Source organism: Urocitellus parryii, chromosome 2 (genome assembly GCF_045843805.1).
Source record: "Urocitellus parryii isolate mUroPar1 chromosome 2, mUroPar1.hap1, whole genome shotgun sequence".
In the NCBI taxonomy this organism is placed as follows: domain Eukaryota; kingdom Metazoa; phylum Chordata; class Mammalia; order Rodentia; family Sciuridae; genus Urocitellus; species Urocitellus parryii.
The window spans coordinates 215210244-215228409 of record NC_135532.1 but is presented as its reverse complement, the minus strand read 5'-3'; the positions used below and the strand labels follow the sequence as shown (position 1 = coordinate 215228409).

Below are 18166 nucleotides of genomic sequence, written 5' to 3'. Positions count from 1 at the left end.
CCTGGGCTACTGAGCACACCTGTGCTTTCCCACACGCCCTCACCCTGTGGAACCAATTTCTAGTCACTAGGGTGGAGGAGAGTCTCACCTTGTGGAGAATAGATTGTACAAGGTCTTCACCAAGACCTAGAACTCAAAACACTGAACCATAAGTGCAGCCAGTTCTCTGGATCTGCAGGTTCCTGGGCCACGAATTCAGCTAAGAATTGCATCTGTACTGATCATGTACAGACTTCCTGTCATTCTCTGAACAGCACCATGGAACAGCTGTTTCCTAGCATTTGCACTGTGTTAGGTATCACAAGTATGGGAGGATATAAGTAAGTTATATGCAAATACATTTTACAGAAGCAACCTGAGCCTCTGTAGATTTTGGCCTCCTTGAGGGGTTCTAGAACCAACCCCCATGGATTTCAAAGGACAGCTGTATTTTAAATACTCCTGTGAAAGAAAACATTATTTTAAAACTAAAACCAACTCGTTACCTAAAAGTTCTGGGTGGCACAAGTGGGTTTTCAGGACCTTGTTGCATGATTCTGCTGGGTACTAGAGGACTAGAAGCTCGGGGATCTCAGATCCATGGGCACAAGTGGCATCTCGAGTGGGACTCCACCTGCCAGCCTCAGCATGGCTGAGGCCCTCTGTGAACATGGAGTCTGCTTTGCTCCCCTTGGGCACAGGCACGGCCTCCCTGCATGGGAGACCTCTTGGGCACTGTGTTGAAAAGCTGAGGAGGAGAACATGACCTGGCCAGCTGGCTGGCAAAGGAGATGCCACCACATCTTAGTAGTGGAGGACACACGAGTACTCTGCAGGCCTCCCCAGTGTCCTAACAAAGGGGCAGCTGGATCAAGTGCACGCAGGCAGTATTCACAGAGGGGCTGGCACAGTGGTAGGGGTCAGTAAGGACTTTTAATTCATGCATATTTTATTTTCCTACTCCTCTTAAAGCCAAAGTAAGAAGTGAGCAGATTAAGAATGGTAAATAAAATCAGCCATGTCTGTGATGACTTCTCTATGCCAGAGGAGCCATATGCAAGTCTTTGACAGATGCTCATGATGTGCCTCCTGATAGAGTCGTTGAACTGATCACTTTCTGCTACACGTAAACAAGCTTTGAAAAGGCAACGTGTGTGTCCAGTTGGTTCAGCATTACCAGTTCACTCGGCCATGACTGTGGTTAATTGAGAGGTTCTGTCTCCAGGCTCACTGTGCTTGATCCTGATGTCATGGGGACACCCATCCAGGTCCTGTTCCCAGAGGAGATCTGTGGGAACCACGGGGGTGAGGCAGGGGGACTCTCATGCTGTAGCCACTACTCAGCCTCAGCACTGCTTCCTGGTGTCTCTACTGCCCCGTGGGAGGCCCTCCTGAGGCAGGAGGGGAGGTTGAGGCTGTGATTCCATGGGCACATTTGGTGATGCTGGGGGCCGGTCCTGTGGACAGAGCAAATGGGAGACATCAATGGAGCTGGCTGAAAGCATTTCTCACCTGTGCTGCCTTCCCGTCGCCCGTCATCGTGCCTGCCCAGGGCCATAGGGAAGGCCCATGGAGCAGGGGAGGGGTCACTGAACACAGGAAGTGCTTTGTCAGGAAGGAGGCCTCAGTCTCTCCCTCAAGGTTACTTCCTCTTGTTCTCATTTCCAGGGGCCTAGAGCAGATTCACCTTCCATTCAGCCACTGGTATGAATAAGCTCTGCTTAGATCCATACCCAAGCCAACTTGTATCTGAGATAAGAAGTCCATCCTCCCTGTATTCTGCCCAGAGGTGTAGGGGCAGTGGATGCGCTGCCTGGCAGGTGCCCCAGCCACCACTTCCCACCTGGCTTGGGTTTCTTCCACAAAATGGGCTAGTAGGTGCCCTACAGGTATCATCAGGGTGAAGTGAGAAATGTGGGGGCCGCTGTCTAAGCTAGAGGTCAAGTTTCAATGTGCTATTATGTTCACTTAGATGAAGAACACAGGACAGGAGCCCATGGAGGCAGAGGCCCCTCATTTCAGAAACCTCAGCATAAGGCAGCCTTTCATTTCTTCCTCTCTCTCTTCCTTTATTCCTTTCTTCTACATGGAAAGAGTGACTCCTCTCACTCCTAAATCTTACTAAGGATCGTCTTTGCTGCCCTGGGTATTCTGTGTCTGTTACATGGTGCCGTGAGGGCTGAACAACATGAATTCGCCCCTGTAAAACTGTAGCCCAAAGACTGTGCTGTCCACTGGCACTGGGCTCTGTAGAGGCCCCGGTGTGCCCCCCAGACCAGGGGACTTTCCACCAGGAGGATTACAGGCAATCCTTGCAAAGTGTCCTAGGCATAGGGAGGGCTTGCTGCAAGACACCTCAGAGGAGCAGAAAAGAAAAGTGATTTCCTTAGTTTATCCCCAAGTGTCTCAGGGTAAAATATGCTTAAGTGTAATATGAGTTCTAAATTTTGAAAGAAAAGAAGGAATTTCTTCACTGCTCAAAAGCTGGTCCCTTGGCTGGTGGTGTAGTTCAATTGGTAGGGTGCTTGCTCCACATGCACAAGGTCTTGGGTTCAATCCCCAGCACCACACACACACACAACTAGTCCCTGCCTCCCAGCCAGAAATGACCTGGTGAGTGTAGACGGGGTGAATTAGCATCCGAGGGCAGGGTGGGAGGTAAAATGAGGGGCGGGAGAGAATCAGAGGCCCCTTTACAATGCATCAGTCCACAGGTTCCTCATAGGAGCTGACCTGGGACCCCATCAGGTGTAGGGGTTGGTTCTTTTAGGGGCACCAAGACCCCTCCTCTCTTCCTATCTCGGCAGCAGCTCTGCCCGTCTCTGCTGGCTAGCTCCTGGAGATTTGAGTGGCCTTTCTCCTCAAGGACTACCCATATGGCTGTCATGGTCCACAGAGGTGCACAGCCCAGTCGTCCAACTGGACCACTCAGTGCCGCAGCCATCGTACCTAGTCCATCTCTTGGGTTCCTGATTCCAAATCTGAAACTGGGCATCAGACAGGCCACGCAGCCACCGGCCAGCTTCTAGATGGGCTTTCACTGGGTCCATTGCCCACCCTGATCCCATCAGCCTGCAGGCCAATTGACTAGCATGAGGCAAGATTCAGATGAGCTGGGTTCCAATTACTGCTTGAAGCTCCTAGATTTTGTCTCCAATGCAACCAACACTGAGGCACACATACGGGATTCAATAGGAGATAGTACTCACAGTGCCTCATCGAAGGTTGCATTTTCCTGTGGATCTGGTTGGCAACACTTACGGGGCACATGGTATCATTTTGTTACCTTTTTAAACTGAATTGAGATATATTTCACATGTGGTAAAGTTCACCCACTTAAATGTATAATTCACGGTTGTGCATCTGTGGCCATAATCTAATTTTAGAACAGTTTTATCATCCCCCACAAAGGAACCCATAAGCAGTCCCCCGCTTCCCCTGCCTTCTCCAGCCCTAGACAACCACCAATTTGCTTTCTATCTCTATGGATTTTGCCTATTCTGGACATTTCACATAAATGGAGTCACACAATACGTCATCTTTTGTGTCTGCCTTCTTTTACTTAGATGTCTTTAAGGCATAGTCAAGTTGCTTAACCATGGGGACACATTTGGAGAAGTGGGTCATTAGGCGGTTTTATTGTCATGCAAACCTCAGAGAGTACTCAACACACACTAGACTGTCTACCAGATAACCAGGAGATATACTCTCCTGGAGCCACCACCGTTCTTTGTTGAAGAACACCTTGTTATGTGGTGCACAACTGTCCGTCATGTTGTGGTTGGACTCGGCCCTCTGTTCCTCTTCTGCTGCATCAATATTCTATGCCATTGCTCTTTAGCGTCTGAGTTCCCAGAATGCCCTCCCCCTCCCACTTACCTCATCTGTGAGGACCCCGACCAGGACATGTAGAGCAGAATGAGGAAGAGGAGCACCACAAACGCAGCCAGGCTCACCCAAAAGGCGATGACAATAGCATCTGCAAGAGGAACAGGATGTTCTTGAGGTCAGTTTGCCATCAACCATAACCAACAGCGAGGGGAAACAGGGAGTCCAGGTACCGCACTATGGCCCTGAGTGGAACTGTTCTCTATTCTCACCTCTCAGCCACTGGCCTACGGAAGGTTTTCCAGTAAAGACCTTGGGAAAGAACAGTAAAGCAGGGAAGTAGGTATTTTTTTTTTCCAGGGCAACTAACCACTGGGTAATTAGCTGATTGTGGAAGGAAAACAGTTCATACAATCCTGTGGCACCCTCTAGATCTGCTTCTTAGATATTGGTACTCAGAGGAGCGGTCCTCAAGGATTGGTTTTTCTTCCTTCTCTCCCTGGGAAGGGAGAAGAAAGGGCTGTGGGCAGCTCCACGGCCTTGGTGACCAGCCTCATGGGGAGCAGAGACATAGAGGATGATGTGCCCTGGGCTGTGGTGTCCATGGAGAGCCAAGGCCTTGGTGCTCTGAGGTGGTCAACTGAGGCCTTCCCTGGGCAACCTGCCCAGGTCAGGGACTAGGAAAGTGGTCTCCTTTTTCAGGTGGAAAAGCTCACCTCTGGGCAGTGTAGGGAGAAGAAACCCTTTTGCAGCCACTATGCTCCAGCAAAGGGAAACCCAGAAACAGGCCTAACTCTTCTAGACCCGGCAGGACCTGGCGGGGCAGGTGGTGCCTTTCTCTGGAGCTCCAGGTCCAGAAGATGGTGTAAGTTGCTGGGGAGCCGTTTGCTACCAGTAGGGTGGGTTTTTTCCCCCCCTGGATGATTATTTAATGGGTGAACAAATGAATGGGAGCAAGAACAAGCAACTGAAGGAATGAATGGAGTGTTAGAAATTTGTGAGCCAAACAGACATGGAGGTGGAGCTCTGGGTGTGACGGATGGAATCACCATTCCTTGAAATGCATGGGGGACTGGTTTCAGACCCCCTGTAGATACTGAAATCCTCGGATGCCCAAGTCCTTTATCTAAAGTAGCACAGTATTTGTATATAACCAACCCACGTCATGCTATCCACTTTGAATCATCTCCAGATTACTTACAATACCCAGTACAATGTTAATCCTATAATAGCATTTAGTAATTATGTAGTAAATATATATTACTATATAATAAATTTATATCATAAATTATACATAAACAATTATATTGTGCTGGTAATAAGCACAAGAGGAAAGTCTGCACATTTTTAATAGAGAAGGGATTTTTTTTCAAGCATTTTCAGTCTTGATTGGTTGAATCTATGCATGTAGAACCCTCCAATACAGGGGGTGGGGCGGCATACCTGAGTACAGGGGGTCATCTCTGCCCTCCACAACTCAGAAGGTAGAGGGAGAAATGGAGGACTTGTAATTATGAGTGATCCTGGACCCTAACCATTAACTTTGAAAATGGTCTAATGGGTGCATACCTGTAATTCCAGCAGCTCAGGAGGCTGAGACAGGAGAATCGCGAGTTCAAAGCCAGCCGCAGCAACTCTGCCAGGCCCCAAGAAACTCAGCGAGACTCTGTCTCTAAATAAAATACAAAACAGGGCTGGCTCCGTGGCTGAGCACCCCTGGGTTCAATCCCTGTTACCAAAAGAACGACACAACAACAAAAAAGGTCTCATGAAAAGCTGCCGCACTCACAATAGGAATCAGGAGCCCGCTGGCTGGTGACATCAGCACTCGGGGTCTACACTCCAAGAAAGGACAGATGCCAAACACCAGGCTGGCTCTCTCGTCTTTCCTATCTCTCCTTGAGCTGAGAAGCCCATGGTGGCACCCAAGAACATTAAGCTGCTTGGGGGACCCCTGGACTCCTGGAAAGTAGAAATGACACCACGTGTCCAGAGCTCGAGGACTTGCCAGCTCACCGGGCATTATTCTCCATTCCCAGAGAGCTGCCATGTACTTCATAGCTTTCCAAGTACAAAAGTGCATGTTTTTTTTTTCTGAAAATTTGGCTTGAGATTGTATTCAGTAAGGATATTTTAGATTTCTGCAGACACTAATGCTTTTTTCTCCTCCATCAAAGCAATGCAGGATTTGAGGTCGTTCACCCCCAGATGAGTTCTGCCAGGACTCTTAGGAAACAGATGTCAACAGCCGAGCGCGCCCTTCTCAGGCTCACCCTCATCTGCCTCAGTTCTTGTCACTATCCCCAGATACTGGGGGGAAATGAGGCTTCACCTCTCAAAGCACAGTGTGCTCAGAGAAGTGAGATTTACATTTTTGCCACACCGAAAGATGATCAGTAGCCACTCCTTATTTTCTGTACTAAATTTGTTTTCATCGTGTTCTTTTGAAAAAAGGCAACCAAAATAAAAAAATGCAAGCCCTTTTTCTCCAAGTGCTGGGAGAGAACATTTTGTTCCAAGAGCAAAAACTGTCACTTCCCAGTTTGGGGAGGGTTCTAACATCCACGGGTTGTTTTCACAAGGAGTCCCAGGCTGGCTTGATGGTGAAACTGGCCCATTTATGGAAAACTTTCTCTCTCTCCTCCCCTCCTGTCCTCGCCTCCTCCCGGTCCCCTCTTGTTCGTCCCTCTCCGTTTCTCCTTCTCTCTCTCCCCCCATCCTCTTCTCCTTTCCTCCCTCCCCTCTCCCCCCTTTTCTTTTCCCTCCTTGGTCTCCTGGTAAACACTGGTGGAATGAGAAGCATTAGACATCAACAGTGGAGTGACAAGAAAAGGCTCTGGGTGACATGGCCTGGCTTCCATTTGCTTCGCCTTGAGGGATTTCTCCTCGGAACTTGGTCCTAACAAATGACTCCCATTGAGTTTCCTACTCGGTGGGCACTTCAGTTTTGTTGCATGAAACCACTCAATCTCAGCTTTAGCTACTAACATTTGGGTCCTGGAGGCCTAGGAGATCCACTTCAAGATCTTTCTCTTCCTGGGGGAATGATGGTGTGACAAAAGCCCCTTTGGAGGGGTGGAACTTTGAGTTCCAATTCTGAGGGCCATTCCCTAGCTGTGTCGCCTCAGGAAACCTGAGATTTTCCCATCTCTGAATCTGTTCACTTGGAAGGTGGGATGACAGTACCTATCAGATTAGGTGTTAGGAGGATTAAACAGAGTGATGTGTGTATATAATGCATGTGGCGCAGTTTCTTGTTCAATGATGTGAAATGATTTATAAATAGAACTAAAATTATTGTTTCCATTCAGAGGATTTTGCCACAAGTGATAGTGCTGCTTCCTTCAAGCTCACTAAAGTGTAAGGTATGAGCCATAGTAATTATGGCCCAGACTGATGGCTGTTGATCCTGCTGTCTGCTTCTGTGTGCCGCCATTGGGATGGACCCTTGCTTTCCACTGGGCACATGGCTGCCTGGGGCGAGACCACATCTCACAGCCTCCTTTTCAACCAGACAGGACCATCGATAAGGTTATGGCCAAGGAGACGTGAGAGGAACCCTACTGGAGTCTTCCTCCAGAGACTGCTAGACTTCGGTCCCTTGTGTCCTTTCTTATTCCTCTGTGCCATTTTGCTACTTATCGTGGATGTGAGTAGGAGCTTGTCTTGGGACCTGAGGGATGTGCCTTGGATGGCAGAGTAATGAGCTGGGGAGAAGCTGGTTCCCAAGGATTTCATGGAGTTCATTCACCAACCCAGTCTCTCTTTTACATAAGAGAGAAATCAACTTCTGTTTCATCTGCCACTCTGCCAGCCATCATCAACGTCCTTTTCCAAGTCAGTGAAAAAATGGAGTTGGTAACTCCAGGACCGAAATCCCAAGTGAAGGCTGACCTTCAAAATAGGCACCCTCCCTCTACCATAGAGAGAAATTTTCCTAAAATTCATCTATTGATCAAGCATTTATAGGACTCCTCTGTTGAGATTACTTTCAAGGGCTCGTTTGTAGATCACTGCGCACACACACCCACACCCACACACACACACAAACACAAATACACAATTTGCTACATTATGAGATCTTATTGCATTTTGACTCCTAGAAACATCAATCAGCTTAATTACCCATTTCATTTATCTGATTTACTTTTGAGTATATCTAAACTCTTTCCAGGAAGCAATCCATCCTCAAAAGATATAAAAAATTTACCACCATCGTTATTTCATGGAATGTGCTGTAAGTTCCATAAAAAAGGGTTAAAAGAAAGTTTTGAGCAATAACAGAATCATTCAGCAGCTGCACCTCCTCCTAGAGGGCACTTCAACACAAATTTATTCAGAGGTAAACATTCTGGTATCTCTTTAAGTCAGTATATCCTGCTGCCCTATGTATAGGACACCTATAAAAATCTTAAATTGATCAATAAATATACTACTTATGGTCCCTTTGAAATACATATTATGATTTTAGGGTTTTCTATTCTTTTGAGGAATGTAATAGATGAGTGATTATAGTGTTTGAAAATATATATTTTCTTCTATGTGAAAAACATATAAAGGGCTAGGTGCAGTGGTGCACACCTGTAATCCCAGAGACTCAGGAGGCTGAGGCAGGAGGATCTCAAGTTCAAAGCCAGCCTCAGCAACGGTGGGGCACTAAGCACCTCAGTGAGACGCTGTCTCTAAATAAAATACAAAATTGGGCTGGGGATGTGGCTCTGTGGCCGAGTACCACCAAGTTCAATCTCTGGTACCCCCCCCAAATACACACACACACACACACACACACACACACACACACACACATATATGTAAAGGATATATAAGCTTTAGATTGATTTCCAACCATTTCCATTTTAATGAACTTGCATTAGTTTCACTGAAATATTTGCAGAACTAAAAACTTGGGTCTCTCTCTCTCTCTCTTTTATTTTTTCCCAATTTTTCCAGGGGTAGAGAGTACCGGGGATTGAACTCAGGGGCACTCAACCACTGAGCCAAATCCCCAGCCCTATTTTGTATTTTATTTGGAGACAGGGTCTCACAGAGTTGCATAGTGCCTTGCCATTGCTGAGGCTGGCATTGAACTCAGGATTCTCTCCTCCAAGCCTCTGGGATTACAGGTGGGCGCCATTGCGCCCAGCAAAAACTTGGGTCTTCTTGGGTTGAAAATCACTACTGTGTCACCCGTGCACAGGGGATGCACCATTGGCTGAAGAGACTGAGGCCATGGTAAAGCCGGGCCCTGAAACATCACTCTGAATGCCAGGAAGGTTGTAGGCAGTACTTGGTTCCGTCTGTTCATTGAATTCTTTGCACTCAGAAGAGACTCTTTGTGTTCAGAAGAGAGTGATTATTGCTGTGTTTTTCTTCTGCTGCTCCCAGCTCTTGGAGTAGCAGATGAGCAGGCCACATTACTAAGCTGCCAGAGGCAGCGCATCAACACATCCCTCCTAACCCGTAATTAAAGAGAAGCACCCTATGGACGGACCCAAGAGGTAGAGAGCCCAGCAGCACAGCCACACTCCTCAGGGGAGCCCAGCCATCTCACTGCTCTCTCCAAGGGGGCTTTAGACCGGGAGCTGGAGGCTCATCTTGTTAGAAAAATCTGTTTTCTCACCATGAAACTGGAATATGGGATCGGTTTTCCTCGAAGCTTAGCGGCCCAGGCAGTCAAACATACAATTCGTCAATTCAGGCAGGTCTCAGGAATCGAATCTGTGTGTTCCACCTTGTTAAGAGCTGGGGAGACCCTTTTTGTCTCCACAAAACAACCAGAAGCCATGTCGAAAATCACAAGGCTGAAAGTGCCTGTGAATCACACCAGGTTTTGAGCCTTCCCTGGGAAAGGTCAGCCGTGGCCTTGGACCCAGCCCTGGTTGGCCCAAGCCTGTTTTTTATACGTCCCAACCATGATGGGGTATATTCCAGTGTATGGGCATGATCACAAAAATCTCAAAATCCTTCCTGCTTGTCTCATGAGCCCTGGGTATTTTTCCTCTATTTTGTTTCCTTCTCTGTTCAGTGCAAGAGTCGAACCCAGCCTGGTCTGCCAGTTGACCCAGGTGGCCTTTCATAAGAAGATCTGAGCCAGAGCTTTGCCTCTTGGTCCCCACCTTGAGGCCCTCCTGGGTCTGGACTCCTTTCCCAGCTTCTTCCTGTCTTTGATGTGCCTGCTACAGAGAAGCCGGCAGAACTGGGGTGCCTGGCTTTCTGAGTCTGGGAGGAGACCCAAGTGAGAGAAAGTTGAATGTATCAGCAGGAGAGTCACCTGCTCTCTGTGACGCCCCCTGCCTGGGTGCACCTGACCCTACCTCTGAAACCATCAAAGGATAGGGAAGCCTGGTCCCTTCCCGAGACTGCCTGATTCAGCTTTTGCTGATCATTTGGGAAAATAAAAGTGACACAGGGACAGAGGTACCACAGAGTATGGATGATAAAGATGTCCAGTTCTGTATTTTTAGTAAACTTACTGGAATTCAAATACCGAGAACAGAAGTTTATAGGACATCGTCACTGATACCCAACAATGGTAGAAGTTTTCCCTCCTCGGGACGAATGGTTTTAATAGGAAAATCCTACAAACACCCTATATATCCAAACTTGGAGAACACCATGAAGCCATTTACAAAGCTTTTGTGCTTTAAAACACGGTATTGTTATGGTTTGAATATGGGTAGTGTCTCCCAAAGGCCCACCCATTAAAATGTTGGTCCGCAGGGTGGTGCTCTTAGGAGGTGCCGCGGGCCTGTAGGAGGTGGGGCCTAGTGAGAGGTCCTTAGGTTACTGTGGACATTCCCTAGAGGGCTGTGGGACTCTGACCCCTTCCTCTCTCTCTCTGTTTCCTGGCTCGTGGTATGTAAGTGGTTGTCATACCAGGTGCTCCCTCACCAGAGGCCCAAAGCAATGGTGCCACCTGATCTTGGATGAAACCATCCAAAATTGTGAACCTAATAAAGTTTTTCTCTTTATAAGTTAATTGCTTCAGGTATTTTGTTATAGTTACATGAAGATGACTGATGCATAGGGCAAAAAAGAAAAAAAAAAGAGTACAAAACACATAGATGATGAGATTCTATGTGAGACAAACCTTGGAGGGCTTCAGACCTCTTCAGAGAAGGTGTAGTTTGGCCACCAGATACCAGAGATGTTGGTTGGCTTTGCCAGGCCTGAGCTAGGCTGGAACTGAGGGATCCACAAAGTCAACCTTCTCGAGTGACAGTGAGCGGGGGCGGGCGGGGGGGGGGCTGGGTGTTCAGCGGGCGTCTGTCTGATGGTGCATGGCAGACCACAGGTGGCTCTGCGGGGGCCACACAGGGCTGTGCTTCCCACATTGAGAGGGCCGCACAGTGGTTATTGCCACACTGAGGCTGCAAGATGTCAGGGGCCCAGGGTCCGGCCAGTGGTTTCACCAGACATATTCCTGCCCACCCTGCTGACTCCTGCCCCAGCCCTGCCCTCCGCACTGCCCCTCCGGATCCTGGGCCTGTGAAAGAGCACCTTGTGCTTCCTTTAAGGAGAGGTGCTTAAAGGAATCCTGTCGTTTGTCACAGGGGCATATTTTCTGTGTCAATCAGCCATGTACCTCTCCCCAGTATTCAGAGCTGAGAAGCAGTAGGTCAACGATTGACACAGACATCCATCGTGAAAGTTAAGACCACATAAAGGAGCCGCCTGCTACACACGCATTTCTATTTATCCAACAAAGATTTATTGCATGCTTTATATGTATTGGGCCTCGCTCCAGATGTGGGCCGGGTTCCTATTCCCTGGAGCATGGAGTCTGTTGAGAATTTGCCACTCTCACTCCAAGTGTCGTGGGGAGAGTCCTGGAGGCTTTGGAACCTGGGCTTTAAGTTCCACTCTGTACCTGGCTGCACCTCTCTGGACCCTGGTTCCCCTCTGTTCATTTCCAATTCAGAACACCGTAGCATACTGACGTAAGGTGGCCTCTGCTTCCTGACAGTCAGCTCCCAAGGCAAGACTATTACCAACTTTAAATTTCCAGCCCCACTACGTCACCTGCCCAGGTGTTATCCACCATCAAACTTTCTATTTTCACCAGAGGAATATGTATAGCAAGCCAACTGGGTCTTGTCCCTTCCCTGTCTACAGTGTTAGATGACACCTATGGCTGATGGGAAGTCCTTTGAGACTGGCCCGTGACATCCAGCCCCCGTGTGGCCTATAGCTCTCAACTCTGTCATATAAAAAGAAATCACACGTCATCCTCCTGGACACACCTACTTTGTCCATGGGAGTGTAACTGTTCTCAACCCTGGAAAAGCCCTTTATCTTAAATTCAGGCACATCCTTGTTGATCCTGTGGGACTCACCTTCTCTAGGAAGATAACTTTTGCCCTTGGGACCATCAATCCCCAGACCTCTGACTTCCCCTTGTGGGAATCCTTCTCTGTGCTCCATAGACAATCTTTACAAATCTCCAGTGCAACACCATTAATGGAATAGTAGATTATTAATGGTATCTCCCTCTTGGCTGGAATGATGAAGATAAATACAGAGTAGCCTTTTTGATACCTCCATCAAATCAGTGACCTTTACAAAAAAGGCCTCCTCTAGAATAAAAAAAGACTCAAGGAACATAACAACCAGATGCTATCCATCCATGTGGATTGGTCAAAAATAGCTCATAAGCACATATGGGGAAAGTTGAATCTAGACTGATGTGTTAGTCAGCTTTCCATTATTGTGACAAAATACCTGAGATAATCAACTTAAAAAGAGAAAAGGTTTGTATTAGCTGACAATTTCAGACGTTTTAATATTTGGTTGCTTGGCCCTGTTGCTGTAGGCCTGTGGCAGCACAGTGCAGTGTGGCAGGAACACATGATGGAACAGCTGAGAAGCAAAGATAAAGACAGAAAGGGGCCAGGCTCCCAGTCTCTCTTTCAAGAGTATGTCCCCAGTAACCTAACTTTCTTCCACTAGACCCCAATTCCTAACGATTCTACCACCTCCCACTAACGCCGCAGACTGGATACTAAGCCTTCAACACATGGGCCTTTGGGTGACATTCAAGATCCAAACTGTAACAGCTGAGTAGTAAGTGACTCTAAGAAATAATCACAGAAATGCTGCAGGTGTACTAGTATTATTTTCTTATGGTTTCCTAATGAAGCATTTGGCAGAAGAATGTAATGATGATCTACGTGGAAATACGTAATCAAAAAGTAAGTGAGAGTAACGAAATTAAGCTAATGAAAAAATCCAGGGCATGCATTTATTTTTCTCTTGTACCACCAGCTCCCAGTGCAGTGTCTAGCAGATATTTTTTTGATGGTTGAATTAAACGTGAACAAAGGTAAAAAGGTAGGAAAAACTGCAGTGTGTTTCTGGTGTGGGGAGGAGGTGGGTTTCATGGGAGAGAATGGAAAACTAAAGTTGTAAGACCCAGTTTCAGAGGGAACGCCCCAAGTAAGAGGGGACTTAGGCTCCCTCCCTGGGGAAGGCAGAGACGGGAAAGGCCGAGGGCCACAGCTGAGCCTATAGAGTGACACAGAGGACCTGGGCCCGCCGTGCTTGAGGGCCACCAGCTGGGTGGCTGTGATCAGCTAGGTGCCCAGAGTCAGGGCATTTTCTAACCTTCTCTAAGACGCAGGTTCGTGGCAGCCCTGATGGTGTTGGGCAGCTTGGAGAGAAAGAGGAGAATGAGGAGACGGTTTCCAGGTGCCCAGGTGCCCGGGAGGAGGATCCTGCTGTGGTACGACAGGGGCAGCCCAGCGTACGTTCGAGGGCCAGCGGGCCGGTGGGTCTGTTTGCGCTTCTACACCAACATGCACCCACTGGGGGGCTGTAGGGCTTGGATGTGAGGTGTCCCCCAAAAGCTCATGTGTGAGTCAGGACAAGGAGGTTTGGAGTGAAGGGATCGGGTTGTGAGAGCCTCGATCCCTCATGGGATCCAGTGAGTGGCAACTGGAGGTGGGCAGGGTGTGGCTGGAGGAGGCGGGTGTGGGGGACAGCGTCCCCTGCCTCATAACCTAGTCACCTTCCAAAGGCCCTGCCTCCTGACGCCATCACATCCTGTTGGGGGTGGGGTTTGAACATGTGGATCTGGGGAGCACCCAAGCCTTTGGACCCCAACAACCGAGGAGAGAAGATGGAGATGGAAATGAAGACGAGAGTCACAGGCCCGGGTGGGGACAGGGACACAGCCTGTGAGAGTTGCGGATTGGCGTTTTCTGAAGAGACCATTCCAGAAGACGACGACGACGAAGATGGTGCCCAGCCTGACTGCAGGGACCCAGAGAAGGAGAGCTGGGGAGGGGGCAGCGTTTGGCAACCAGGGTGGAGGGACTGGCTGGTGGCCAGAGGGCAAAGGGGCCGGGTGCTGTACATGTGGACAAGGCTGAGGAGGAAAGGCGCTGGGGGAGGAGGCTCCAGCAGGTGGACTGTGGGGGCAGGACAGCTGATGAGCCGGCCAGAGGGGTCCACCCGGCTCCTGTGCCAGTTCATCACTCTGGTGGCCAAGTCTCTGTGGCTGCTGTTCCTGTGGTCAGGGGATTCCCCAACCCCTCTGCCACCACGAAGAGTCCCCGCTGAGGACCAGCCAGCCTGCTTTCAGCACCCTGCTGTGGGGTGTGTCTGGTGTCCACACACTACTGAGCCCAAGGTGACGTTTGTGGTGGTGACTGCTGCAAGTGGTTTATTTTCAAAATGTCTTTCCTTGATACAGGCCTCTACAAACCAGAAACATGGCCTGCCGCGAGGGCGGTCCTTGTTACCGTGGATTACGCCAGGTGAGAAAAGCCAATCGCCAAGGACAATGGCCTCTGTCTCCACTCTCAGGGCCTGACTCGGTGAGGGTGGACTCTGGGTGGCTTAACTAATAGAGATTCACTTCTCATAGTTCCAGAAGGTGGGAAGTCCAAGATCAATGTGGACAGTGCCTGGTAAGGACTCTTCTGGTTACGTTCCCCCGTAGTGTGGGAGGGGGCAGAAGGAGAGAGAGAGAGAGCTCCCCCTGGTCTTTTACAAGGACACTAGTCCCCTCTTGAGAGCTCCACTTCATGATCTAATCACTCCCAAGGACACTGACTCCAAATCCCACTGCACTGGGGAGTGGGGCATCAATGTGAGTCAGAGGTGCACAAACAGTAAGTCACAACAGGTCCCTGGCATGGTCAAATCCACAGGGACAAAAGCAGGGTGGCAGTGGCCAGGGACAGGGGAGGTTTAACAGGTACCAAGTTTCCATTTGGGAAAGGATGGCTTTCTGGAGATGGTCAGCGGCCACGGTGTGCACCAATGTGAGCATACCTGCTGCTGCTGAGCTGGACTCCCGAGTAGTTGGGTGATAAGTCTCACATTATCCCTCAGTCAAGAAGAGGGTCTCAGGCCCAGAGGCTCGGGAGGCTGAGGCAGGAGGATTGTGAGTTCAAAGCCAGCCTCGGCAAAAGCGAGGTGCTAAGCAACTCAGTGAGACGCTGTCTCTAAATAAAGTACAAAATAGGGCTGGGGAGGTGGCTCAGTGGTTGAGTGCCCCTGAGTTCAATCCCTGAACACCCCCCACCCAAAGGAAAATGGTTTCTGTCAAAATGGACTGCATCAAAATATTTGAAACTCTTTCAAACCACCCAGAGCATAAAGCTGTCGTCACTAGCAGACAGCATAGCTTTCTGCAAACTCAAGGTCCTGTCCTCCCCAGCTGAGGGCAAGGACGGCCCTTGCCCGTGCACGGGGGCCCCTGCCTGATGCAGTCCCAGACCAGGCTCTGGGAGGAGAGGGCTGATGCGGGGAAGTCCTGGGCTTTCCCTCAGGAGCGTCTGGAACGAAGCTATTAGACACAGTGTGGGGAGCAGGAGTGTGTGAGCGAGCGAGTGTGTGAGTGTGTGAGCGAGTGTGTGAGCGACGAGTGTGTGTGTATACATGTTCACATGGGGACAGGGACACAGACATACCCTAGTTGGCATGGAAATGTTAACATTGTTTTTTTTTCCCCCTCAATGTTGGGGTGAAGTGTTTTATTGTATGAATCTTTTACTAAGAGCCTATTAACCTTGAAAAATATATCTCAAAAAATTGAATAATACAATATTTCAGACATAGACAAAATATAGAAGAAAATGACAACATCTAGGTATCCCTTTAACACGTTGCCATATTTGATCCAGATGCTTAAAAAAAAAAAAAAAAAAAAACAACCCAGAATTAAAACGTTACAGAGAGAGTTGGAAACCTGCCCTATCCCATTGTCTCCCCACCCCAAGGGAATTAGAGACTGTCTCAGAATTTCAACACTTCTTCCCTTGACAGATGGAACCTAATTCTCTCCTCTTGAATCTGGCCAGCCTTAGTCATGTTCCCGCCCAAGGCCACGCAGCTGGCCAGGGGCTAAGATGCAGATCCCAGCTAACTGGCCTGGAGACCAGGTGACCCCCTTCTGGGGACTTCCGTCTGCTGGCCTGGGCCCCAGGACAAAATGCAACGATGACCTACTCAGGGTTTAAGCATTCTTGTGGGAGGTATTTTTGTCTAACCCATCATTTTTTTTTTTAGGAAAAAAAAAATAGAAATTAAGTTCAGATAAGACACCAAGACTGAGGCACCGGAGACCTACACAGGAGTCAAAGTTCCTAGAGGAGCACGTCTCTGTGGGTTCAAAGCTCTCCTCCATCCTAGGGGTTTGCCTCTGTGAGCCTCTAGTCAAGCTGGAACTGATCTAAGAAACTGAGACTTCTGAAGAGAACTGTTTTAAGAAAGATTCTTTGGAGTTGAATTTGCTTGGCTTTCCTATAAGCTTGGTGACTTAATTTACTTCTTGAGACAGATACCACGGGATTGTACTGTGGGAAACAGCCAAGGAACCCGAGGTTTCTGACTGGATAGGCCGGGGACAGGTTTCCTTCTGTGGACTCCCTGTCCCTGGGTTTTGTTTCTTATTCTCATTTCCTTGGCTGACTTTGTTATCTTGATGGAGTAGCTGGACAGATCAGATTGCCCAAAAAGTGCCAAGTTACCCAGGAGAAAAGCAAAGAATGTGAACTCACGTTTATCCCCCCTGAGACCCTGAAGATTATATACCAGTTTGCATTTCCCTAGGAATTACATCATATATCTTAGAGGTAGAGAGGAGACCTCTCCCAAATCTAAACAGACAATGGAAAAAGCAAGCTGCAATTTGAAGAAACTCACTGAGATTATTAGAACCCCAGACAAATGAAACTTGATCAAGAAATCTGTCTTAACAGAATATTGTGGCTGTGTGCGGTGGCGCATACCTGCAATCTCAGCAGCTCGGGAGGCTGAGGGGAGGCAGGAGGACTGAGAGTTCAAAGCCAGCTTCGGCAAAAGTGAGGTGCTAAGCAACTTAGTGAGACCCTGTCTCTAAATAAAATACAAAATAGGGCTGGGGCTGGGGCTCAGTGGTCAAGGGCCCCTGAGTTCAATCCCTGGTACCGCCCCTTCCCCCACACAAAAGGAATACTCTTAATTTTGCGGCAAATCAACACACAAACTTGTTACAGAAGATTACAAACGCAATCTGACTCCCACTGCAGCTTACCCTGACATCTTCTAGAGTAAATAAGAAGAAAAAAGGCAGGAGTTCCCAGTGGACCCCCAGCCTCTGCCTGGCCTCCTTTCCCAGTTTCGACTCACGTTTGTTGGCTTTCAGCTTCTTCTCGTCTACAGGAATGAGGTCCAGGTAGTCCAGGTAGTATTCATAGCTGTAGTACGGGGAGGATGTGTTTGTCCCGTTGGCCATGATTGTGGCACTGGCGAGGCAGCGTCCGTCCAGTGGCTCACATCCAGAATGGGGCTCTGGGCCTCTGGAAGGAGATTGCTTAACTGATTTCTGTAGGAATCATCCAAGTGTGTCTGTGGGTCTCCAGGCACAAGGCCTGCCCACTTATCAGAGCCGCTGTGCTGGAGGAAAGGTCAGGGGGGTGTGCCTGACATGTTCAGCCTACAAGCAGGGCCTCCCTCCTGCCCCCTCCTGATACAGCTCCAAAGCAAGCAGAGCAGAACAGCCGGAGATCAGATTTCCAGTGCAGCTCTAGATGGCCCCACAGCAGAAGCAGGGGAGCTGGGCAGAAGACTGACGCTGGGGCCTCTCCAAAGAGAAGATGCCCAAGGGGCTGGAGAGGACAATCACTTTTTACCTTCAGTAATTGAAAAGTTAATAAAGCCAGTAACGGAAGCCTGGCCGTGCCCTTGACGGGCATGGAGAGCTCTTGGTGCTATTAAGCAATCAGCAAGTCCCTGGCTTGGATTCGGTGTCTGAGAGCAGGAGTTGAGAGATGCCAGCCCTGAACACGTTCCTTGCACACGTATCACCGATCCCTTAAAACCAAAATAGCAGAGTGCAGCTCTCTGCTTCTCCTAAACCCCCAGGAACCAA

At 48.9% G+C, this 18166-nt stretch overlaps 1 protein-coding gene across 1 annotated transcript; it reads right to left on the bottom strand.

Annotated features, from left to right (window-relative positions):
- Positions 1-901: 901 nt before the first annotated feature.
- On the bottom strand, positions 902-17619 carry Mrap (melanocortin 2 receptor accessory protein). Its single transcript, XM_026393586.2, has 3 exons — positions 17425-17619; positions 3859-3958; positions 902-1436 (listed from the first exon to the last, which is right to left on the bottom strand). Exons 1-3 carry the CDS (start codon positions 17528-17530, stop codon positions 1316-1318), a joined length of 327 nt encoding a protein of 108 aa, XP_026249371.1. The 5' UTR covers positions 17531-17619; the 3' UTR covers positions 902-1315.
- Positions 17620-18166: the final 547 nt, after the last annotated feature.